The 22269-nt window shown below is 42.4% G+C and overlaps 1 protein-coding gene across 4 annotated transcripts in view; it reads right to left on the minus strand.

The window, feature by feature from the left end:
• The window catches only part of SEMA6A (semaphorin 6A), a 63094-nt gene that overhangs the window by 29174 nt on the left and 11651 nt on the right, over positions 1–22269 (minus strand). For 2 of the 4 annotated variants that reach the window (XM_086628748.1, XM_086628745.1), the window contains exons 6-17: positions 20102–20192; positions 17050–17169; positions 15910–15998; positions 14788–15005; positions 11293–11424; positions 8348–8503; positions 6764–6940; positions 5939–6079; positions 5763–5843; positions 3719–3777; positions 1860–1880; positions 1676–1726 (exon numbers count right to left, since the gene is read on the minus strand). In XM_086628748.1, the coding sequence (XP_086484874.1) occupies positions 1676–1726; positions 1860–1880; positions 3719–3777; positions 5763–5843; positions 5939–6079; positions 6764–6940; positions 8348–8503; positions 11293–11424; positions 14788–15005; positions 15910–15998; positions 17050–17169; positions 20102–20192 (1336 nt within the window). The remainder of the gene's footprint in view (positions 1–1675; positions 1727–1859; positions 1881–3718; positions 3778–5762; positions 5844–5938; positions 6080–6763; positions 6941–8347; positions 8504–11292; positions 11425–14787; positions 15006–15909; positions 15999–17049; positions 17170–20101; positions 20193–22269) is intronic. The other 2 variants (XM_086628749.1, XM_086628746.1) reach the window with 1 other exon arrangement.

Raw genomic sequence — 22269 nt, forward strand, 5'->3', positions numbered from 1 at the left:
TTTCACTCTGCTGCTCACTTGAATCACTTTTCCACTTTCTTGGGCAGGTTAAAGTACCAGCTTTTGCTAAAGTCCCTACTAATACGGTAGCTGACAGGATCCAGAACCACAGCTCCACAGCTGTAACTGTGCAGCCTACAAATGCACTTAGAAGCACGAAACCTAGAACATTTCTGGCACATCAGCACTATGCCTGAGGCCAATTTCTTTATCTTCATATTCAGCAGTATGGATTTTGTTATCACTGTTCTTTAATTACTGCTCTGTGCATTGGAAATACAGACATTTTAAAATGAAAGAAAGTGCAAGCTGTATATGCAGATGAAACCATGAGTCTTCTGCACATTATGAAGTCTCAACTTGTCTTTGCTTTTGTATATTCCCTTACACTGGTGTTCATTATCATACTTTCAAACAAGTTTCACTTGCACATTTTCCATTTCCTGGTAATAAACAACGAGGGGAATTTTATTTTATTTTTACAAAGGTTGAACAGCATTACTGTGCCTCCAGTTATTTATATTCTGCTGTCCTGAGCTGTCACTGGTTCTGTCTTGTACCTACATATTTTGCAGGCACAAGATGAAAGGATCAATTAAATGTTCTTTACAACTGCACACTAACCTACCTCTTGCTGCATCCTGCCAAACATATGCTGAATTTGCCCTAGCTGTGGTGAGCTCCTAGTCTTGTACGGCCTGAAAGCAACTTCACAAGAAAGCTCCCATCCCACATGGAAAATCATTGACTTCACTGGGAGCAATACCACACATCCTCTTAGCTTATGAATACTTGTCTTTGTTCAGGATGTCTATAAAGAGACAATTGAGACTATTGCAATATAATTCTAGGTTTGCATGTAAAGTGATTATTTATTCTGCAATAATTCCTCACAAAGACATTTATTCTGCACTCAAGTACCAGCGTAATCCACTTCCAAATATACAGAACAAAGTGGTGGAAAGTACTGTGAGCACAGATTAACAGCTGCCTCGTGGGAAACTGCTACTCTAGGCTTGCAGAAATGCTCCTCTTCAGCTCAGGTCATTTAATTTGCTATATGAATCCCTTTTTTTTTTTACAGACCAGGCCCTATTCAGGCATTAAGATACTGCAAGCATGGTCTACACAAACAACTCACCCTAGAAGTGACAGGGACCTTCAGGAATTGAGGCGTAACCCAGTCTCAACTCACATGGGTAACAGGTTAATTTTTCTTATGAGAGATCTTTCTGTACGCCAGGCACAGTTCTGCTCCTTTCCCTAAGGTATCTCTGACTGGCTGCTGTAGCAGCCATGACACCAGCTTGGACAACTCATGAGTGGGATGTGAGCTGCTATCTTGTCTTTCCTGGTGAACAGATAAGATGGATCACTGTCCCTAAGCATTCCTTTGTCTGAGTGTTCAGATGAAGCATGGTCTTAATCATGTCTGCTGGCATGCCATTAAAACAGGCCATATCTGACTGTAATTCAATGGAGACAGTTTTGAGGGAGAACTAGAAAAGACAGATTGAAAATCAAGAGGTACGACTTAATCCTGGTTGCGATTAGTGAATCAGGCCCTCAAAACGAAGACAAAACAAGTTAAAAGGGGTAATGGCTATTTAAGTACAGGAACTACGAGCTAACACAAGGATCTGGGGAGAATTTTTAAAAACACCCATAAACTGACCATGCACTGTGTCGTAAGACATTTCATGATCAGGTGAAGCAGTTGAAATGTCTATGAACAAAATAAATTGGGAAGAAACATTAAATAAAACAAAAGTATGAAAATACTTAAAAGTTTAGTAAAAAGTGATTCCTCCAAAATGGATTTGCTGTCAGTAAATAACGAAAACTAAGAACTTCCTTACCATTCAGGGCTACGAAGGAATCTGAAAGACAAATAACAGGGGAAAAATCATTATTCTCTCTCGTATTTTCTTTTTAATAGTTTGCTGCTAGCAACCTTCCGTGCTTCAGCTGATATTTGTACGTATGTGATTGGTACCCTAAGGACCCAGGCAAAATTAATATTCAGACATACCCGAAAACAATGTCTGGCTTTGCAAGTGTTTGTGACCTGCCCTGTGCAAGGGGTACCAAGTGGGAAGGCCAGTGTCCTCCCTGCCATGGCTTTCTCTGCAAGATCAAGTCCTAACCTAATGCAAGGCACCATAAGTGATGCAGCCAGCAACGCGAGTCAATGAGGACAAAACCCACATGACTCAAGACCACACGAAGTAATAAGATCAACTGGGCTGGCAGGGAGTGAAAGCTACCCCTGTGCAGTGTCAAGGTTCAACGCATCATTCAGGGCTAAAGAGGGATTTAAGCAGGGTATGGGCTTTGTTGCTCTCTGCACAGGAGCAGATCTCCCTCCATGAGCACAACGTGCTGTTTCTGAATAATCTCCTACCCTTCTTTTATATTTAACTGATATCAGGTACCCTGCTCTCCTGTCTAACCTATTTGCCCAAGGACGGCAGAACTGGCTGAAAAGGGCAAAGCTGCACCAGCTGAGAACTGACCTGATTTTGGTGCTAACCCACTTCCACGGAGCACAGGAGCGACTACATGTACACCTCCTTTGAAAAACTTAGAGACAACCTACGTAACCCTGTCTTAGGGCAAAGGCTGAGGGAGGTGTAGCCGAGATGGGGGGCGTGCAGAGGCTGAAATCCTTGCACTCCTTCAAGCACAGTGATCGCAGTAATAAATGGCTCTTGAACAAGAATGCACAGGGCATGAGAAGGCTTCAGCTTTCTCCAGAGCAGCTGGCCTGCACTGTATCCCACGGCACACACTAGGCCTCCAGTATTTTGCTCTATATTAGAAAAAGTAATGAGTCTCTCACTGTACATTACTTCCTCAGCTTCAGCAGTTTTATTGCATCTACAGGCACTGGTGCAAACTGCATTGAGAAGAATGTGATTCTTGATTTCATAAGGTTTATAAATAATATTTGGGGCTCAGAACTCAACCAACCTTGGTAAGAACATTTGGAATGAGAGCTGTCCTGAACACAGATGTTGGTATTCCTGAAGGCTCAGAAATCAGCATGTAAGCTTTCTTTGCATGCAGTACAAGCTGTGCACTTTTAAGCACCTCAGTGCAAAATGTAAATGTTAAAAGACTGTGTTTAAGCTTCCAACTCAAGCTCTTCAGTACCTAAGGTTTACTATTAAAATTTCTTAGGTGGGGTCAGTCAGTAGTGCCTGACCTTCAATACCACCACGTTGACCAGCTTGTGCGTAAAACCCACTAAGATTCCCAAACTAAGTAGTTCCTACTTCTTGATTTGGATCCAAAGCTGAAGATATATTTCACTGTCTCCCTGTCCTGCATGGGAATGTAGTTCAAGTCACAGTCTACACCAAGAAACCAAGCCACTTCTGTACATCTACATAAAGAACCAAACCACCATGGCTAATAAAAACAATGAACACCCAATTCATTACATCGTTGCTATAATTAATATCCCCTAGAACTGAGGTTTTCTCACTACATAACCACTTTGAAGTCCAGTGTTTGTATAAATCACACCAACTGGGCTGTTTTCTTTAAATAAATTTAAACGAGTGATCCTCTTCTGAACCTGCATCGTTAGCCGCAGTTGCTGCCCCGTTGTGGCTTACATTGCTACAAAAGAACGCCCAACAGGTAATGGTGATTTGAGGCATTCACGGGATGCTGTGACACATGGTAAAGAGAGGGTAAAAGCTTTGCTTACTTTGGCAGTCACCCAGGCCATCTGTATTGCCATGTTCTATGTCCTGTTCAAATGTCAGTCTAAATAATAGAAAGAAACAAAACAGTATGAATAACAACAGTCACAGGCACTATCTGAAAGAAATTACCACATGTGCAACTGAAATAAAGCCCCACCGTGAAACTGGCAGTTTCTTTAGAACTTCCACACAAAGACTGAAAAATTGCAACAGAGACATTTGAGTTATTCCTCATTGCTTAATAACTTCTTGGCTTCTGATGATGCTTTGCCTTTTTATTATTACTTTTTAAAAATGCACTGCATGCCTCATTGTCAATGGAGGTAAACAGATTCATATTTCTTAAACTGTTAACTCTATAACATATGATATTATCAAGAGCAGTTATGATACTTTCTTAAGTTGTCCATATAGTAGACAAGGTGCACCGATACTTTGATGTGAGAAGGAAGCTAACCCATTGAGCAGGTACTGTGCTGGGGGAAGACAACCTGCATTTCAGCAATCATTTAAGTACTTCACTGGATGAGGCTGCCAGGTGTAAGGTCCAGTCCACAGAAGCCATTCCGCTGAACTCAAGGGGCTCTATTGAAAAGCACTCACAGGCTTTTCCAGCTGACATGCCCAGTTTACGCTCCTAATCTCCGCCTGTGATTTTGGATAACTAGTGAAGTTGTTTTTCCAACTTCCTGTGCGGTCAAAGGCAAATGACAAGTGCCTTGGAAGACCTCCAGCGCAAGCCCTTGTCTACATTAGTTAGGATCTTGCCCTTAAGGCATAATTACCCTTGCAGGCACCTCATTCCCAACTCCACATTCTTAAAACTCCTGCTTGACTGTCACCTATTCCAGGAGGGCATCTAACATCTCTGCCTCCTGTTGGCTAGTTTAGAGGTTCACTAGACATTTTCCCAGTTGATCTGGATCCCATTCCTATGTGCTACACACTGGACAGAGTGGGACCTGCCTTGCTTGCCCTTGGACTGCATCACCGCAAGCTGTGCTGCCTCTGTCTTGATGGATCTATCGATAAACACGGGAGCTGCTTTTAAGAGAAAGGTACAGAAGTTCCCTACAACTTGCCATGGAAGTGCAAAAAGACTCAAGCACTTTGGGAATGCTGAGAAAACCTGATACGGACACAGGTGCATTTTAACGTTATTGTACCAAATGTCCAGTGAGGAACAGTTCACGCTCTTGTAGTAAAGCACACACAGACAGATATAGCTACAGCATCCCCAGTGGAGAAAACAATTTGAATCAAAATAGCAAATCAGGAACGAGACACAAGCACAGGTATGGTAACTCATCCATTATATACTGAAGACCCATACAGAAGCAGGGTTAGGTAGGGCCAGCTGAGAGGCTATTGAGGTCGTGCGGTGCTTGCACTACACTTCCACCGTTACCGTGAGGAAGTAGAACTGTACCTCAGAGCAGGCAAGCACCAGGTGTGTCAGATGTGGCCAAGAAGTGAGAGCTCTGAAATGGGTCTGCTCCCCGCAAAGAGGCTTTAGTAACCGCATTTAAACAAGCCTTCATAGACTTTCATTATTATAAAATAATTAAATTCTGCTGTTAAGCAAGGGGAGATCCAGCACTTCTCTGAATCTGCTTTAAGCTCTTACTGTGCTCTGTGATTCCTCTTAGTAATGCACAGTAAATTAGAAGGACTGGTTTTGTTTTCAGTGGACAAACTGCTTCAGTAATTTAATTTGGATTCTATTGCCTCTTTAATCAGCTGTGATGGCTCCAGTGTGGGCTGGTCCAGACATACCCATCCAGTTCCCTCGTTTCAATAACATGTGGACCTTAGTACAGCTCTTTCATTTTCTTCTTCCCCCTCCTTCAGCAGTTACCAATAAGCTGAGAGTTCACCTCGAAAAAATTTGTGAGATGTTTCAGAGGTGAATGCAAATTAGGTGGAAACAAACACTTCCCACATTTTTCCTTCCCTAAGAGCCCCGTGTTTTAAATAGCTCTGCCCAAGACCGCCCGGCGCCATTGCCAGAGTTTGATGGCCCATCCGGCCAGAGCCCTTACTCACTTGGAGCCAAGGACCAGCTGTGTGCACGCCCCGCTCTCCTTCATCCATCCGCAGTAGGGGTCTCTGGACGCTATGCAGGCCCTTGAGAAAGAAGAGCACAAGGTGGCATTCACAAGCGCTCCCTCCTTGCCCACACCTGGAGTGCGGGCTTCTGACAGCCACCACAAAACACGTACTTTTTGCATTTGCCATGACGCTCACAACGTCCCAGGGGAACCTTGATGACACAGGTGGAGAAGGCGACGTACAGGGCGCTGCTGGGCTTGTCAAGCTGCATGCCCATGATCCGTTTGTCCTCCACGCCGTCGTAGCTGCACCTGATTTGGAAAAAAGTGAGATAAGGTTACAAAAGAGTTCTTAAAAAAATCCCAAACCCGAAAAACTCCCACAAAAAAAAAGAGAATGGTAGAACTCAAAGAGCCAAGGAAAAGTACACGCAATAGCCACTAAAACCACTGACAGACATACAAGCAAGTATTAAAAATGCATGGGACGAGGGAACAAGTGGAGAGAGACGGCACACCAGAGAAGCTTTCTAAGGGTCCTTCATTTTTTGTGTTTATTCTTCTCCAGCACTCAAAGTAGCTGAAATTTCTGCATGATTATGGCCCACTTCAAAGCCCCCTCAGGCATATTTGAGGAAGGCTGAAATGCGGGAAATTTCCCTTGGAGAGCAGCTTGCTGGTTGTTGAGTTATTTGGAGAGGAATCAGGGTTTTTTTTTTTGTAGGATTAGAAAATTAATCTTCCTTTGCAGAATTTCACTTTTAATTATCCATCAACTGCTGCATAGGATGGGCTATTTTCTACACATACTGAATAAAAAAAAATCTTATTGCTATGTAGAGACTGATAAGCAGACATCCCCTGCCCAAACAATTTAAAATTACTCAAAAAAACTTGGCTTCTCTAACCACTTCTCTTTTTGTGGGACAACCTACTTTCTGGGAAATCGGAAGTTCAAAGTCACCCGTACATGAGTACAAAGAATCAGATACACACTTTTCAGGATTGTAAACGTTCATCTCCTCCAGGAACAGGCTGTCATTAAGGAAACCACTGTTTCCTGTCCGTGCCAAGAACTTCAGGATGATTCCTTTCTCTGATCCCAAGAAAACAACCGTGTAGTTCTGATACGGCCCAGCAGCAGAGTCCACGGCAATTTTGGTCAGGCGGTATCTAGAATAATACAGCATTTTGCATCACATGGAATTAGATTGCTTTTTTTTTTTAATCACTTTTTCCACTTCAGATAACTGCGTAGTGGCCTTCAGCAACCACATAACATATTCAAGCACTTTCCTAGCTGAATAACCCTCGAAGTCAACACAGACTGTACCAGTTTGGCTCCCCAAATGGTGGGGAATTCTCGTATGTTTGTCTGCATGCCCATATGTCCAATAGCTAGCAGAAGTGTTTGCAGAAAGCTGAAGGGGTGCTAAGAGTCTGAGGCCATTTAGGAATTATCCTTCCAATCAAAAGCAAAACACTAGCCTGGTGAGTTCTTCAGGCAGGGAAAGAAAATCAGCACAGTGAATCTTTTTTAAATTTCAAGCTCTGTCACATAAGAAGCAGTAATAATGAAAACCAGTCTACATTCAACTTTTTTTTTGGCAGGAAAAGCTGTGCCAGTGCAATAGTGAGAGGCTAAACATCCATTTTACCTCACTAATAGTAACCACACAACTGCCACTAAGCGAGTTCAGTGCCAAGACGATAATGAATCTTGAGATGACATAATTTATTGAAAATGAGTACTGTTGATTTGGTACCAGTTATCTGGGTGGCAATCAAAGGAAAGCTCTTGTCTCTCTTCGGAGAGACAGAACCTGACATAAAAACCTGATAGAAGATACATTACTAAAACTAAGTCAGCCTTTCCAGAGCAAAGCACTGCCCAGCACAAAACTGTAACCTTGTATGGAGAAAGAGGGGAAAATATGGCAAAAGTTAGTCGCATTATTCTGTTCACAGCTGGAGGGCAGATAAGTAGTATAGTGACCACAGCAGAGTGTGGGAATGTATTTTGATAGGAAGAGGATGGTGTATTTGAGGCTTGCTGATTTATGAGTCTTTGTTCAAATCTCTTCATTATTATTTTTCTCTTGTTGCCATAGAAAGGATACAGATTATGTGATTACTTCTGCCTGTACACTTCTGTAAATAGTAAAACATACCAGTACATATCCCAACAGACATCTTCATATCCTGCGGACATATCCTGACAGACATGTTTGCATCCTGTGTACATATCCCTGGGCTGTCTCCTGATCCTTGCCCAAAGTTTTCTACAGAGCTGTCTCAAACACTGACCGATAAGCCAACAGGCGGGTCAACCTTCCCCGCATGACATCTCCTCCAAGATCCGGTTTCAGCACAGCGTGATTGGAAAGGACTGAGGTTTGTTGCTATCCTGAAAGCTGCTCAGGGAGTTCTGCAGCATCTGCTAAGCGCTGCCATCATTCCTGGCTGGATCCACGTCCAGCACACCGATGACATTTACAGAGTTTGAGAGTATTCTGAGCAAGACTCTTAGCACAACTTGACAGCTACGATGTGGACAAGAGTCCACTTGGAGGTACATACCTGACCATCGTTCTCAGGAACCAGGGTCGATTGACAACGGAAGGTACAGCCTCGTCCATCAGTGGATGTGTTTTGATGAAGTTCAGAGTATCATCCGGGAACTCGTTAGAGGTTACGTATTTCTCTAATGATGTAGAGCCAGCACAGCAGCCAGGCCTAAATAAAACAAGAAAGTAAAGCCAGAACACTTATTTGACACCCAATGTAAATCTCCTTTTCCAATGAGGCCCTCAGTGAAATCTGATGTGCGTCACAAGGGTTTAAATGGAGGACTGAGAAGTTTGGTGGACTTGTTCCGCCTCTCATGGGAAGCCTGAAATCCTGCTCTAACCTCTGCTTAAAAGGACTTAACATGTCACCTAGAAGCACCAGCATTTCTTCAGCTGGAGTGTGACACACAGAGCTTGTAGTTCATCCTCTCACACAGAACCTAATCACTGCATGTGTGCATTTGGCTTGATGTTGCTCTATTGCACGGGTGCCTTCTGATCTGTAACTGGCCTAGCTGACTGCTCTTTCCTGGAATAAAAGTAGTCCCAAACATACAGAAGGAAGTTGATTTTTTTGGCATGTGTGAAAGAATGTTGCTTTCAGTCCTGTCTGGTAGAAAGTGGACTATTGGAGAAGACAATCCAACAAGCATCTGTGTAAACATTGGTTTAACCCTTCTTTCAATTTAGATGAGATGACTTAAGAATGGTAGCACATTGAGGACTTTCACTGAAATGTTAACTGACTGTTCTTTGACATCTTAAACACAAATCTGCTCACCTATTCCTAAAATCTACCCTGCTCCTCAGAGGTAAATCAACCTTCCTGCTGGGACAGGTCATCCCCATACAGGAAGCAGCAAAACGTTGTGCCTGTTTTGTGGGTTATTTTCTCCAACAAAAGGTCCACTCGATCCCATATCTTACTGCAATTCTTCAAGCCTTTGAGCCACTGTGAGATGGGAAGATGAAAGACGGACCACCCACGCACAAATGCGCTGCAATGTCTAATTTCCATCTGCTCCGATGTGGGTAGAACCACTGACATCAATGGAGTAATGACAATTTGAACAAAATATAGCGCCAGTCGCTCAGATTTAGATAAATATTCAAACCTTAGGTAGCTAAATGTTATGTAGGAAGGTAGCACAGGACTGGAGGGGACTAGCTGAGTCATTGAGTCTGGTAACACACAGCTGCATGATGAACATTATTACATGCAGAGACTGTGTGCGCTACCTCTTCGTATCCAAAATATTTTGGTTGTCTTGTAACTGCATGTACAATCAGCAGCAGAAGGAGAGAAGGAGAAACCAAGGGCATCACAAGGTCTCCTAGGTCCTTGCAAGGGCACTGATTCATGAGGTGACGTTCCCAGAGAGCTCCAGGCAGCAGACTAGGCGTTCTGGCACTGTGGTACCTAGCGTTTCTGTGTATCTAATCTATAGGCCTATTTCCTCCTAAATCTTAATCACATGATTGGATTAATCCTAGTTTAATCTCAAAACTGGTTTAATCGAGTAAACCCCTCTGTGCATCTTGGCCAAAAAGGGAAGCAAGGCCCTAGAAAGGCTCCAGTGTGTTTCAGGGAAATGTTAGGATCAACATGAGCACTAATGTTTCTGCACCATACAGACATATCCAAATAAAAATGACACTACTTCAAAGGCCTCCTGTGCCTCTCATGCATTTCAACATGAGTTAGAAGTAATGACTATTTCTATTAAGCAGATTGATGGCCGAATGTTACATGAAACATTGTTCCCTGATTCAGTTCACATTGTCCCCCACTGGCTTAGAAGGAGCAGTATTATGCCGTCTTCACCGTTACTGTTAGCCTGTTATCGGCTCATCCCACAAACTTGTAAGGAAACTTTCTCTTCTTCCTTCCCACTGAAAGAGAAGATTTCTCTTTCTTCTTTCCCCTTCCCCGCCAATATCATCTATCCGAGCAAGTTCCAAACAAGCGACCTTGGAGCCCTCCTCCAGCCTTGCACTACCAAGGCAGCCCATCATGTCAATGAGTTGTTGAAATACTGCAAAAGTGAGAAGAAAATCCAGCAACAGTGCTAGCTGGTGCCTTACTAAGGCTCAGAATGAAAACAGACACAGAATTTACCAGATTTTCTAGTCACCTCCAGGCTTTTCTCTTAAGTGACAGCATCAGAATAAAGACAGCACAGGGATACTATACTTGGCAACTCTAAAACGTGATGGGCCAAATTCAGATTTAGGCAGAAGCTCAGTTGCCAGCACGGAGCTTCAGATGTGTTTTTCTTTTGAGTTATGCAAGATATCACAGGCAATGTAAAACATATTAAAGTGGTAGAGCTTGACCGAGATAAATGAATTTGCTTTATCTACATTCATATCATAGTCTCAGAGCAAAATGTCACTGGTGTTAAACGAGTTAACAAGTGGCTGTCAACAGCAGCTCGTATGGTTGTAGGAAACACAAAGAGAGTGTAACAGAGGAGCCACATGCAAACAGGAGGGAAATGGAAGCAGGGAAAGCAACTCATAGGAGGAATGAGGCAAACTGAATCTCCGTTTTGATGGAATGCTGTTTTTTTCTCCCCATAATGCATCCTCTGTGGCACATAAATTGCATATTAACCGCAGGATTGCAAACCGCAGAACTGGTGCAGGCTTTGTAATGAGATATATACATTACTGAACCAATTAGCAACAGGTGTGTAACTCACACCTCTTAAGTGATAGATTATTCTGACCAAGTGGATCTGACACTGGCCTGATTTATGTTACACAAATCTTGTTTAAGTGGAAAAATTCTCACTTGCATACCTTAGATCCAAATGCAGCTCAACTTCTGTTTTAAACTAGCTACATCACGTATCTGCAATTGTATCTGCACCTTACGAGGCTGTTCAAACCATCAGAACCCTCTTATGCTGCATGCAGGAACAGAATAATGTCACTATACATGAAACATACCTGGGCTTGGGCACTCGTTCGTCAGGAACTGGCGTCCATGTGGAGTCCGGAGACTTTTGCTCTTTGAATCGCCCAGTAAATACATTGGCGATGTCAAGCATGTCATAGGCACACACTGCAGAGCCAGGGATGCTGCAAAGTGACATTTCCCAGAAATTGTTACTCATTCTGCAGTTATGCATAAAATCTTGAATGAAAAACATGCTCTGTAGAAGTCTTCCTGTCACAGGCTACTCAATCCTGAACTATGTAACCTCTGAGTACTGACAGGAAAAGACAGCCCCATGGAAAAGCCTGAAATACAGCAATCAGCAGACAGCTCCTGCCAGCACAATTTGTTTCAAAGCCTCTATAGAAAGACGTAATTGCAATAATCCTGAAGAAGAGAAAAATCTGGGAAACTCTTGGTACCACTGGCGATGCATGAGGAGTAATAGCCAGTCTCATTCAGAGCCCGTTATTTGGAAATTTAAGTTCTTGTAAGTCACAACATGTCTCGGTATTAATTCTCACAGTCTCTGTTGTGCCTCAAAAATACACTGCAGACAGTTCAGAAGTTGGTGCTGATCAAACTGGGAGCATGCTGCAACGTGTCATTGACCTGGCATTCACACGTTATTACTCCATCCTCCCACAGCCTGATCTCCACCAAGTTTTCCCAAAAGAAAGGAGTTAACTGCGCTCAGGAATTTGCTGAACTTAATGAGGTGTAAAGAGTTTATAGAGGCAAATTCAATTTTAATTTTAGATCATAAAGTTGTAAATTTCAACTTTTTGATTATCTGGATGCAACTGCACGATAGCATTGTCTAAACATAATTATATCCTTACCTACATACTTTCTGAAAGGCTTAGGGGTTTCCCATGGTCAATCAGTTGGAAGCATGAATTATTCATTTACCCACCTTTCATTTTTTTACACATAAACTACTGTATTCGTGTCTGACTTTCATCGCTTGATTTTATCAGGTAAATAGCATGAACCCAGCTGGCTGAGGCTTTCAATCCTACTTTTAGCTAGTAGGTTATTATACAACAAAGAAAAAACGTAGGAATTATAATACTGCTAGAGAGAATAAAACTAAACTCATAAAGGTACATAAATTGATAGAAAAATAACTGTTTGAATATTAAAAGGTTCCAAAATGCTTATTACTGAAGGAAACAACAAGTAGGGAGGCAGCATTAGTCTTACTTTGATCTCCACAGACTGCGTTTTTATATGGAAGGAAACTTCAAAGCTCTGTCCTAACGTGATACTACACAGCAAGAGTTCTAAATGGAGGCAGCCGCATGCATGTTGATGTAAGGGTTGGTCAAGCGTATATTTGGTCACACACAGGACCTCAGCCTAAAAGGACACCTCAAGACCCACTCCAACTAGAAGATTTTGCACTTTGCTGAACTAAGCCCTAAAGAAAAAACAACCTTAAAATCTTGAGGTGTGTTACACAGAACTAAAAGCGCTGAGAACTGCGCTGTGATGGTTTGATGTGTGTGAGGGGGTTCTGGTGGCAGGAGAGGGGATTTGCTCCCTGGTTCTGGCCACCCGATCGGACTCCCATCCCCCTCGGGGTTTGAGCCAACCGCCGCCTCTGCGAATTGCCCTATTTAAGTTGGGACAAAGGAACCAGAAAGGGGTGCCTTGCCCAGAAGCGAGGAGAGGGGAGGGGGGTGCTGCCCCTGCTCTCCCTGGTGCCCGGCCGGGTGGCAGCCCACGCTGGGCCAGCGCCACCCGCTGAGTCTGTTTTGCCTGGGACCATGGTTGGTGGGTGCTCCCTCTGTTCTTGTCTCGACCCTCAGTCCTTCTATTATATTTTACTCCTCTCCACTTTACTGGAGTGAGAAAGCGGCTGTGTGGAGTTTAGTTGCTGGATCAGCATCAACCACGACACGCGCTCAACACGTAACTACACAGTGATGGAGGGATCGTTGCGGTGAGAAGACTGCAGCAGCTTTTACTCTTGAGGATGGCAGTTTACAGGTCCACAGTGTGATACAGCCATAAGGATGGAGTACTGTGGGTCACAGCCAAGCCATCTCCCGACCACTGGACTACGACCCACCACCAGCTCCTACCCTGGTTGACCTCAGGTTAGGCTGGGGAATCTCTTCCAGCTCACTCTAGGGGCAAGCTTTGTTCCAGAGATCAAAGACATCTGTTGCAGCTTTTCCTCAGTGGAGGAGGAATGAGAGAGACGCGTCCATGCCAGAGGAAGGACTGTTAGTGAGGTGTCTCCAAGCCTATGCACCTTTCTGTCTGGTGCATGTCAGCAGATGTCTGTCATGCTGTCACCTTCAATGTCTGGCAAGAACTGAGGCCTGTAAAATAGTACCTTGATTTTAACACCAAGTACTTAGATTTTAAAAAGCAGGGTATAAAGAGAAGTATTATTCATGACACACCACAGGAAATACTAGCAGAGAGGGAGGACAATCTCAATTTTGAGATGAATCTCAAGATACAACCTGTTTTCCGATGCTGAATCTGTTTGTTCATTTGTTCATTTGTTTTTATTAAGCCACTTTGCATAAAAAGAGATCATCTTAATTTAAGCCTGTATTCCATATTGGTGGCATAATTATTCCATTGCTGTTCCTATCCTTTTGATGTCAAAAGCAGCAATTATACACTACAGGCCCGGGCTTACTCTCATTTTAAGTCAGTTCTGTGCAAGACCTCGCTGAGGTCAGGCTTTGACAAGAGGTGGCGAGCGTACAGCAAAACCAGACGAATTTCAGCAATAAAGTTCCCCTTTCAGCTCAAACGTTACTCTGTGAAACAGCAATATATTTTTTAATTAGAACGCTACTATTTTTTTAGCTTCTCTGGGAGACCTCAATAATTAGATACAGTTACTCTTCTAATAACTTCTGGAGAAACATGTCATAATGCATAATGGTAATAAATTCATTGCAGATGAACCGATGCTTTTGGAAAAACACGTGAACAATGAAATACAGGTGTTCTGGGGACCCTCCTCCCCAGCCAGTAGGACAGCTTAGGATCTTGGCTCTCCCAGGAGAAAACACAAGAGTCAGTAGGGATGCAGGAAATAAAAGGAAAGAGTACTAACATGGCTTTTGGGGGTTTAGATGTAAACAAGACAGACCCAGTCCTTTCTCTGTGAAAAAAAATATTGTCTTTTCTCTTTGGAATAACATTCTGCAAGTTACATGCTGCACCACATTCTTGGTGGTCAGTCTGAATTATTCCCATGTAAAGAAAAGTACGTCCAAGGAACATGTCCAGATAGTAAATAGCTGAAAGCTGCTCTGAATTATCAGATATAAAATGCACTAAGCAATATGTGCAATATACTATGAAATACCAGAGTATCTTAAAATGAAACAAGAACTATTGGTGAGCATGTGGTACATAATAATTACATTATATGAGCAATCATTTCTTGTACCTTCATAAAGTAAAAAGAAACTGCAGTGAAAAGCAAAACATAAAGGAAACAGAAGGTAAAAGGTTATTGCGCCTATTACCTATTATATGGAGTGGAGAAGGTTGCTAAAACAACATCCCGACCATTGAAATGGATAACATCTGTAACCGCCTGCAGTATGTTAAAGTAGAAGTGTGAATCGCCAGGAACTGAGCAGTTCAAACGAGCCTTGAGAAAGGAAGTCCACTGTTTTTCCAGCACTCTCTGAGATCCTCCCATGTCATTTTTGCAAACCTGAGCCACCCTTGGGAAAACTACCTGGAAGGAGTAGAGCAAAAATAACGGAGAAAATGAAACATTTGTTTGAACTAAAAGATTGTTGGAATTCTACTTTTAAAACACTCAGAATAACACAGCAAGGTGCTTAATTTAATCTCACATTTCCATAATCTGTGACAAATATGAAAAGGAGAAAAATTCAGCTTTGGAACAGTGTGCTATAAAAGATAAGGCTGTGGCATTTACTATACAGCCATAAATCCTTCAGGAGATCTGTTCTCAACCCATATAAAACTCATTTCCATACAGACTGCTTAGCTTTCTATTTCCCCAAACAAAAGCACATTTTATATTCACAATCCCTGCAACCCACGCTGCCTGCTCTGACTCTTGTGTTTTCAGCACTTAAAAACTATGCAAATCTTGCTGGTCTTTTATTCCTGTCCTCCACCTTTATGACCTTGGTCAGCTTTTCTGACTGCTTAGTCAGAAAGCCATTGTGAAATTAGCAAAAATGTAGGAAGTGTTTAATTATTCTTTGCAGAACGGTAGAGCATAAAATTCCTGCCTCTGTTTACTCGGCGCTCCAATTCAGATTTCTTAAAGAAAAATACCTCCCTGCTTTGGAATCCATTTTTAACAATTACCTACTACACTGAACTAACTACATTTGCCTTGTGCTTTTTACGATTTGAGAAAAGAGATTCCAGCATACACCATCACAGTAAGAAACCACCCTGTTCCCTTTCAAGACAGTGCAATGTTTCACTCCAACCAACCTTTTGGCTTGAGCGATAGGAATCTTCTCAAAACGATGACCTTGTCATCATGATTTATGGTTCTCATTTCAAGGTCACTCCTAACAGCATTGGTCCAAGAATAGCATATGTTTTCCTCCTAACACATCTGACAAAGTCATTCAAGGCAATGTTTTTGCCCTTACCTTTCCCATGCTGTTGTACTCCACTGCTATTTCCCGGAAGAAGAAGTAAATGTAATTGCCATAGTCCACTGCCTGGACAAAGTAGGGTTCTAGGAAAAAAACCCAAGATATCCTATTTAGGCACCATGTACAGCACAGAGCATGCAAAGAGAAGCCAAATAAACAACATCCAAAGGTGAAAGGCTTGCATTAGGCAAACTTGCAAACTTGTTTTCAAAACTAGCAATGTCACCACTGCAGAAGAACCACGTGTGGAGACAGGACAGTCGGGGACAAGTCTGCGCAACGTCACTGTAAGGTAGTTAAGTGTTTGCCACTAATAGGTCTGCCCTGCTTGGAGTACGAGGAAAGGTAAAGAGGTGATATCTAACGGTAGGCTTGAGGAGTCCACGCAGTGCTCTTCACGGCGTCCAGGCTGCGTGTGGAGAGAATAACAAATCCTGTAACTGTTTCTGCCCACATTTGTCTGTAGCAGCAAGCAAAGTGGGACAGCTAAAGTCGGCACCTGGCAAAACATTTCTGCAGGCAGAAAAAGACTTCAAACTATGGCTTTGCTCACTGTTCAAATCACTGCGTATGCTAACTATTCATAACGCCTACGTGAAGCTAAACAGCACCGTTGTTAACAATGAGGGCATTCAGAGCACAGAAATTGCCTAATTCAATGGCAGCTGTACAGTCTCTAAGAACCATAAAAGAAAGGCTTTGTGCAATATTCCCATAATTTTATTTTCATTGATGAAACTTAACGTTTCAGGACAAACCCTCTACACTTCACGAAGCCTTGACTGTTACCTAATGCAGTCCTGGGGCAGGAATATTTTCAAACACAGTCCAAGCACATTGAGCCCTGCAAGTTCCAACCTTTATATCCAACAGCTGTAAACTGATGGATTTCAGCTTGGAAAGCTCGCTGGAATATATATTCTGATCTACCAAGCTCACAGCTTCTGTCAGGTCCAGTTACTTGGGGTCAGAAGAAGAAGGAAAGAGATAAACAGATCAGTGTAAGGAAAGGATGTAATTTAGTTCCTTCTTTCTGCCAGAAAGCGTCGGTGAAATGAAATGACAGAGAGGTCTGTCAGGAATCCAAGACTCTCATCAGAGATGCTGCTTTTTTCATTTTGTTTGTTTATCTACCTTTCAACCACTTTGAGTCATGTTTAACTGTCCGCAGAGTTGGGCTGTCTCCAAGGCTCCGGTATATGACTGCATCTATTGCAAGGAAGTCGGTCACTGTGGCAGAGTACAGCTTTCCCTCTGGGGAGGAAGGAAAGAAGAAACAAGAGGAGAGGAGCATTAGAAATAATATAACTGCTTTCTCTGCATCAGTCAAATGAGATGGGGCAAACAAAATCATCACAATCTCCTTAGGAACACGGAAGGGAAAAAGTCCAGTTAGGTCAATGGAACTGAGTGCTGAATAAGCAAGTCACTGGTTTCCAAAATGGTAATTTCAGAGGGATGCTGTGGGAGAAGAAACCTTATGGAGTAATTCTTCTCCAGTTTAGGTAAGTCATACTGAACTACCCTATCCAGTTTCCCTCCACATGTCTCTGGTTTAACGCTTATAAATTCTGCCTACAAATATGAGTAAAATAAATATGGGGAAGCCACGACAGAACTGTTAGTTTTAACTGGGAGGGCAAACCAGAGCTGTCTCAGGGACTGCCAGCTAATTGACACTTATGCAAATTTCTTCCTTTGAGAGCCCTTCTCCTCTGCCAAAGATCACTAGCAAAAAATTAAATAGCATGCAGGGAGCCCAGGCAAAACAGGGATGTGAAGAGAGGGAGGAGGATTGCCTATCTATGTTTGTTTTCCAAAATCTGTTTTAGGCATTTCCCACATGAATTACGCGTTCCTTAAAGAACTGTGGGACAAGCAACAAGAAAGGATCTACAAAATGGCACCCCAAGCAAAAGATGCAAAACTGCCGGGAGGTAAAAGCATGAGCTCCAATAACATTTCAAAATGGTATTTGTTGTCTAATCTGTTTGCAGGTTATGGTAACTGTACAGGGCTGTTTTCAGCTGTGAGACAGATCTTGGAACACGATGTCTAGTAAGAACACAAGCATCATAGCACAAGGATGGCAAATTGTGTCTCTGTTGTCTCTACATAAAAATCAGAACGGCCTGCATCTCCTTTGACAGAGATTATGTTGGGTGCTGGGCGTTGAAGAAATCAGCACTGAGGACCTACTCAAGACAAGGCAGAGAGGCTTCTACTGGTCATGCTCTCCTCATCGCACTTAAGGACAATATTTAATTTCAGCTCAAGATTTAAAAATCAGACTGTTTTTTACTACTGGGACTGTACTCTTGATCTGAGCCCCACAATTCCCATCATTATTTGGCTAGTTAAGAACGGGCTTTTTTTTCTCAGCAAAACCAGAAAAAAAATAATTACAGAAAATGCAGACACTAAACCCAATTTTAAAATAGAATAAAAAGCTGAATTGTTTAGATATGGATGTCTGAACTCATGTTAACACAATCACACATTTACTTTCTTTCCTGCCAAGCTCCTGAAGACCATGTGACCAATTACAATTCACACATATCAGTTGTAATAGCTACAGGCTGCAAGAAGAGCCATAGTCACATAAGTGCAACCAACAGATCAGATGAGCTGGATCAGTGCCCTAAATGGTGCTGAAACTGCTTTTCACTGCACTCTGAAAAGTTGTCATGAGTATCAATATGTATGGCATATCAAACAGTGATTTTCTGAAGCTAGTAGATTTACAGGGTATATTCTACAAGCATTTATTTGAACAGTATCAAGTTTCTTCTGAATCATCGTCAAAGAGTATGACAAGTTCTATAAATGTTCTTTTTATTTTCCAATAATGTGAGGATTTCTTCACTGACAGAGTGGGAGTCATCTTACTAAACTTCTGCTGCGTGCAAGTTAAGTGTTTACATTAAGTCGGTCATAAACACTTTCTTGGCCAGTATAGTGAGAAAGGCCCTTCTGAAAGGTCATTCAGACCACCTTAAGGATAGGGAATCTGAGACACATAGGATAAATCTTTCTCTGGAAGTGTCTCTCTCTTTCCCTGGCTTATGAATTACCTGCTACAATGAGAATTTCTACTTCATGTTCTTTTGAATGTAACTAAGAAATGACATACTACCACCATCATCATCACCATTACTTTTGAAACAAGAGGACTCATTTATTTACACTATGAAGAGTTAAAAAAAAGTCTTGCAACTTGCTATAAAATCTCTCCTTTGTGAGGCATATGACGCCACCTCAAACACAGTATTGCTTAATACAGCCCGTTGGCTACAGGCTCAGTTGAGAGCAGCTGAAATACTTGCACGCTCTTAAACCTTCAGCGGAATAGCTACAGCATTTCCACGTGAGCACCCAGGCTCTTTTTTCTAGCATCACACCTGCTGAAGAGGATTGACATTATCACGGGTGACTTCTGTATTATCTTTACCACCTACTTTACAGCCAAATCTAAGACAAGATCAGCAGGGTTCACACTAAGAGAAGTTTAATAAAGAAACAATTTAATCAATTGAATGAAGAGAAAATACCACAAATTCAACAGCCTAAATTAACCCCATTAATAAGCACACACTTTTAAAACTATCGTAGTAGAAATCAGAGTTAACTGTATTCTGCTGCATGCAGCATAAATCATTATTAACCAACATGCTTCTCTCCTTTGTCTACAACAGCTGGCAACACCACATTGAGATGTTTTCTGCTTTAAAATAAAATCACCTTCCTTTCCTTCTAGATCTAGAAAAGGGCACATCACAGTGTGTTCCCTAACTTCCTTTTATTATGAAGGCTAACTTAAGCTTAGAGTTGTTAAAGAGCATATCCTGCCCACTCCTCATCGAAGTTCACACAAGCCTTGACTTTCCTTGACTTTTGCAGAAGTTGGATGCAGCCAGAAATGGTGCCTCACACTGGTCTGGCATCTTATTATCACGAATCCAGGAAATACTGAAATATTGACCTGGAAACAGAGGTTTCAGGCAATGTTTATGATAGAGAAGGGAAGGCTTCCATGCTACCGATTTCCTTATGCTCCTTATTTTCAGTCATTATTCACTTCCTTTTCTACCTTTTAGATTTTGGCATTATTGACTCAAGAGGCACAGTGCTGTGGCAAGCTGGGGCTGCAGGACAGAAAGCAAAAGGTTTATCTCCATCACTTTACCTGCGAACAATGCAACATTGGCATGCTTTGCATCATAGGGACACCTGGCCATCCCACTGAATTCATCTCCCAGGAACTCCAGGGTATCCATCTGAAAAACGAAAGGGAGCTCCTCAGACAGAGAAACAAAACTTCTTACCCAGGATGAGGCTTATGACAGTGTTTCTTCTTTTCTAGGCAGTGAGGAAGGTCCTTTCTCCAACTGTCCCCCTGACTATGAATTAAAAACCTGACAAAAATCAGGGCGTTAAAATCAATCTGAAGAAAGTGTGCCCAGTAAGTCCGGCATTCTTTTGGAGCTAATCACGCTTACCCTGACACATTTTACAAAAGTCTTCAGTCTATATTTTATCTGTACACAAGCTTCCTGTTGAACTGTAGCAGGCTATGTGGTCTGTGGTTCTGGCATGGACTCAAAATTTATCCTCAACAGTGATCCAACAGAAGCGCTCTTATACACAGAAAAGACTGCAAGCCACGGCAGTCAGAAGAAACAACACTAGGACAATTATCTGTGTGTGCATTTTTCTCCCCAAAGTCCGGAGATCCTTCTGCTCTAGTCTCAACAGTGGTGCTCTCTTCCTTGATTTGCATACTCAGAAGGATGCTCTCCAAGTCTTACTGTATCAGTTGAGTCTGTGCCACGGAGAAATCCTCTTACCATCAGGCAAGAATTAATCTGTGCAGGAATTGTGAAACCTGAGGCTTAAGTGTAACTCCTGGGAAATAAATTCACCCCAGGCACCGACAATGATACAAATATACAGATCAACTTTACACTAAGTTCAAGAGGGTTTAGTGAGCTATGGCAGAAAGGTATAGTTCTTACCTCTTTAAGATTCTCATACTACCATATTTTGCGAATAAGAATCTTTCCAGTATATTCAAGTAACTTGAGCAGCTCATACTGTATAAATCACGTACAGTACAGCTTCACAGAGCATGAAAAATAACCCACCTGGCACCATCAACTATTTCAATCAACTTTTAGCTCGTATGTTACGGAACCCAAGTCCTCCAGTGAGCGATTTGTCATCATTTGTTTTCTGTCACGTATCCTTCCTGTCAAAATCCACTCTGAAGGGAATTAGTCGTGTTTACCCAAGGGCTGAAAAGCATTTCAAGTGGTAGTGAGAGGAGACGAGTTACAGTCCTAAGCAACTTTCCCAGCGCTGAGCCCCACGCCCCAGGTTCATCCACACTTCCCTGGGCAGGGTGGAGGATCAGCCCTGTTTTCTGTTCAGCACGTCTTTAGTGCTCGCTCTATATAGCGCAGAAATACATGGAGGAAAAGCCAGGGCAGGTGTTGGAGAGACCTTCTGGTGACTCCCAGAGGTACCACAATCCAGCCCCTGCATCTCAGCAAGAGGCGAGGCAGTCTGCAGAGGCCATGTGGCACAGGGAACGAAACACCTGCAGTAAGGGTAAGGAGAGCCATTTATATCCCTCACATCAGGATGCCAACAAAATCTGCATTTGTATTAAAAGACAGCTTTCTAGCAAGGAGACTGGTTGAGATCCGTTAGTTGCGTTAATGGCACTGAGAGCTAAAAAATGGCCAACTGTGCTGGAAGACTAAATACAGTGCTGAGAACAAGATGCTTTCTTGTATGGTAGGAGCAGGACGCAAGGAAAGGAAGAAAAGAAGAAATTGCTGTTAACGGAGCAGCTACTTGTACCACACAGTTACTATGAGGCAGGTTTGTATTTTTATTAAAGTTTGGTTCTTCTTCCACAGACTGAAAGAAAAAACTACGTTGAACTTCTCTCCTGTGTTTCCTAGACTGTAGCCATCACGGTGGCTAAACAAGGCAAAGCAGCGTTGCAGAAAAAGCAAGGAAGAGCAGCAGTCACAGTGAATACCACTAAGGAAGTCGTTTTCCTGGATGTTAATGTCTTTACTCTGTTTTTTACAATAACTCTGAACCCAATGAAATGGATGAGAATTGTGCTGTGACTTTATCACAAGCAGCATTATCAAAGCTGAATTTTCTCCCTCCTGAAGAAGGATGAGAAATAACCTGTGGGACATAGCAATGCCTGCAAAAGCAGAGTCTGGATATCAAGGGCCTGAGTAAATTCATTTCAAAGCTACTCCAGAGACATCCACCATTGGGGGTTATAACACATTATACTGGTACAAGCCTGAGAAAATGGGAAATATTTGA

This window comes from Tauraco erythrolophus, chromosome Z (assembly GCF_009769465.1).
Source record: "Tauraco erythrolophus isolate bTauEry1 chromosome Z, bTauEry1.pri, whole genome shotgun sequence".
Taxonomy (NCBI): Eukaryota; Metazoa; Chordata; class Aves; order Musophagiformes; family Musophagidae; genus Tauraco; species Tauraco erythrolophus.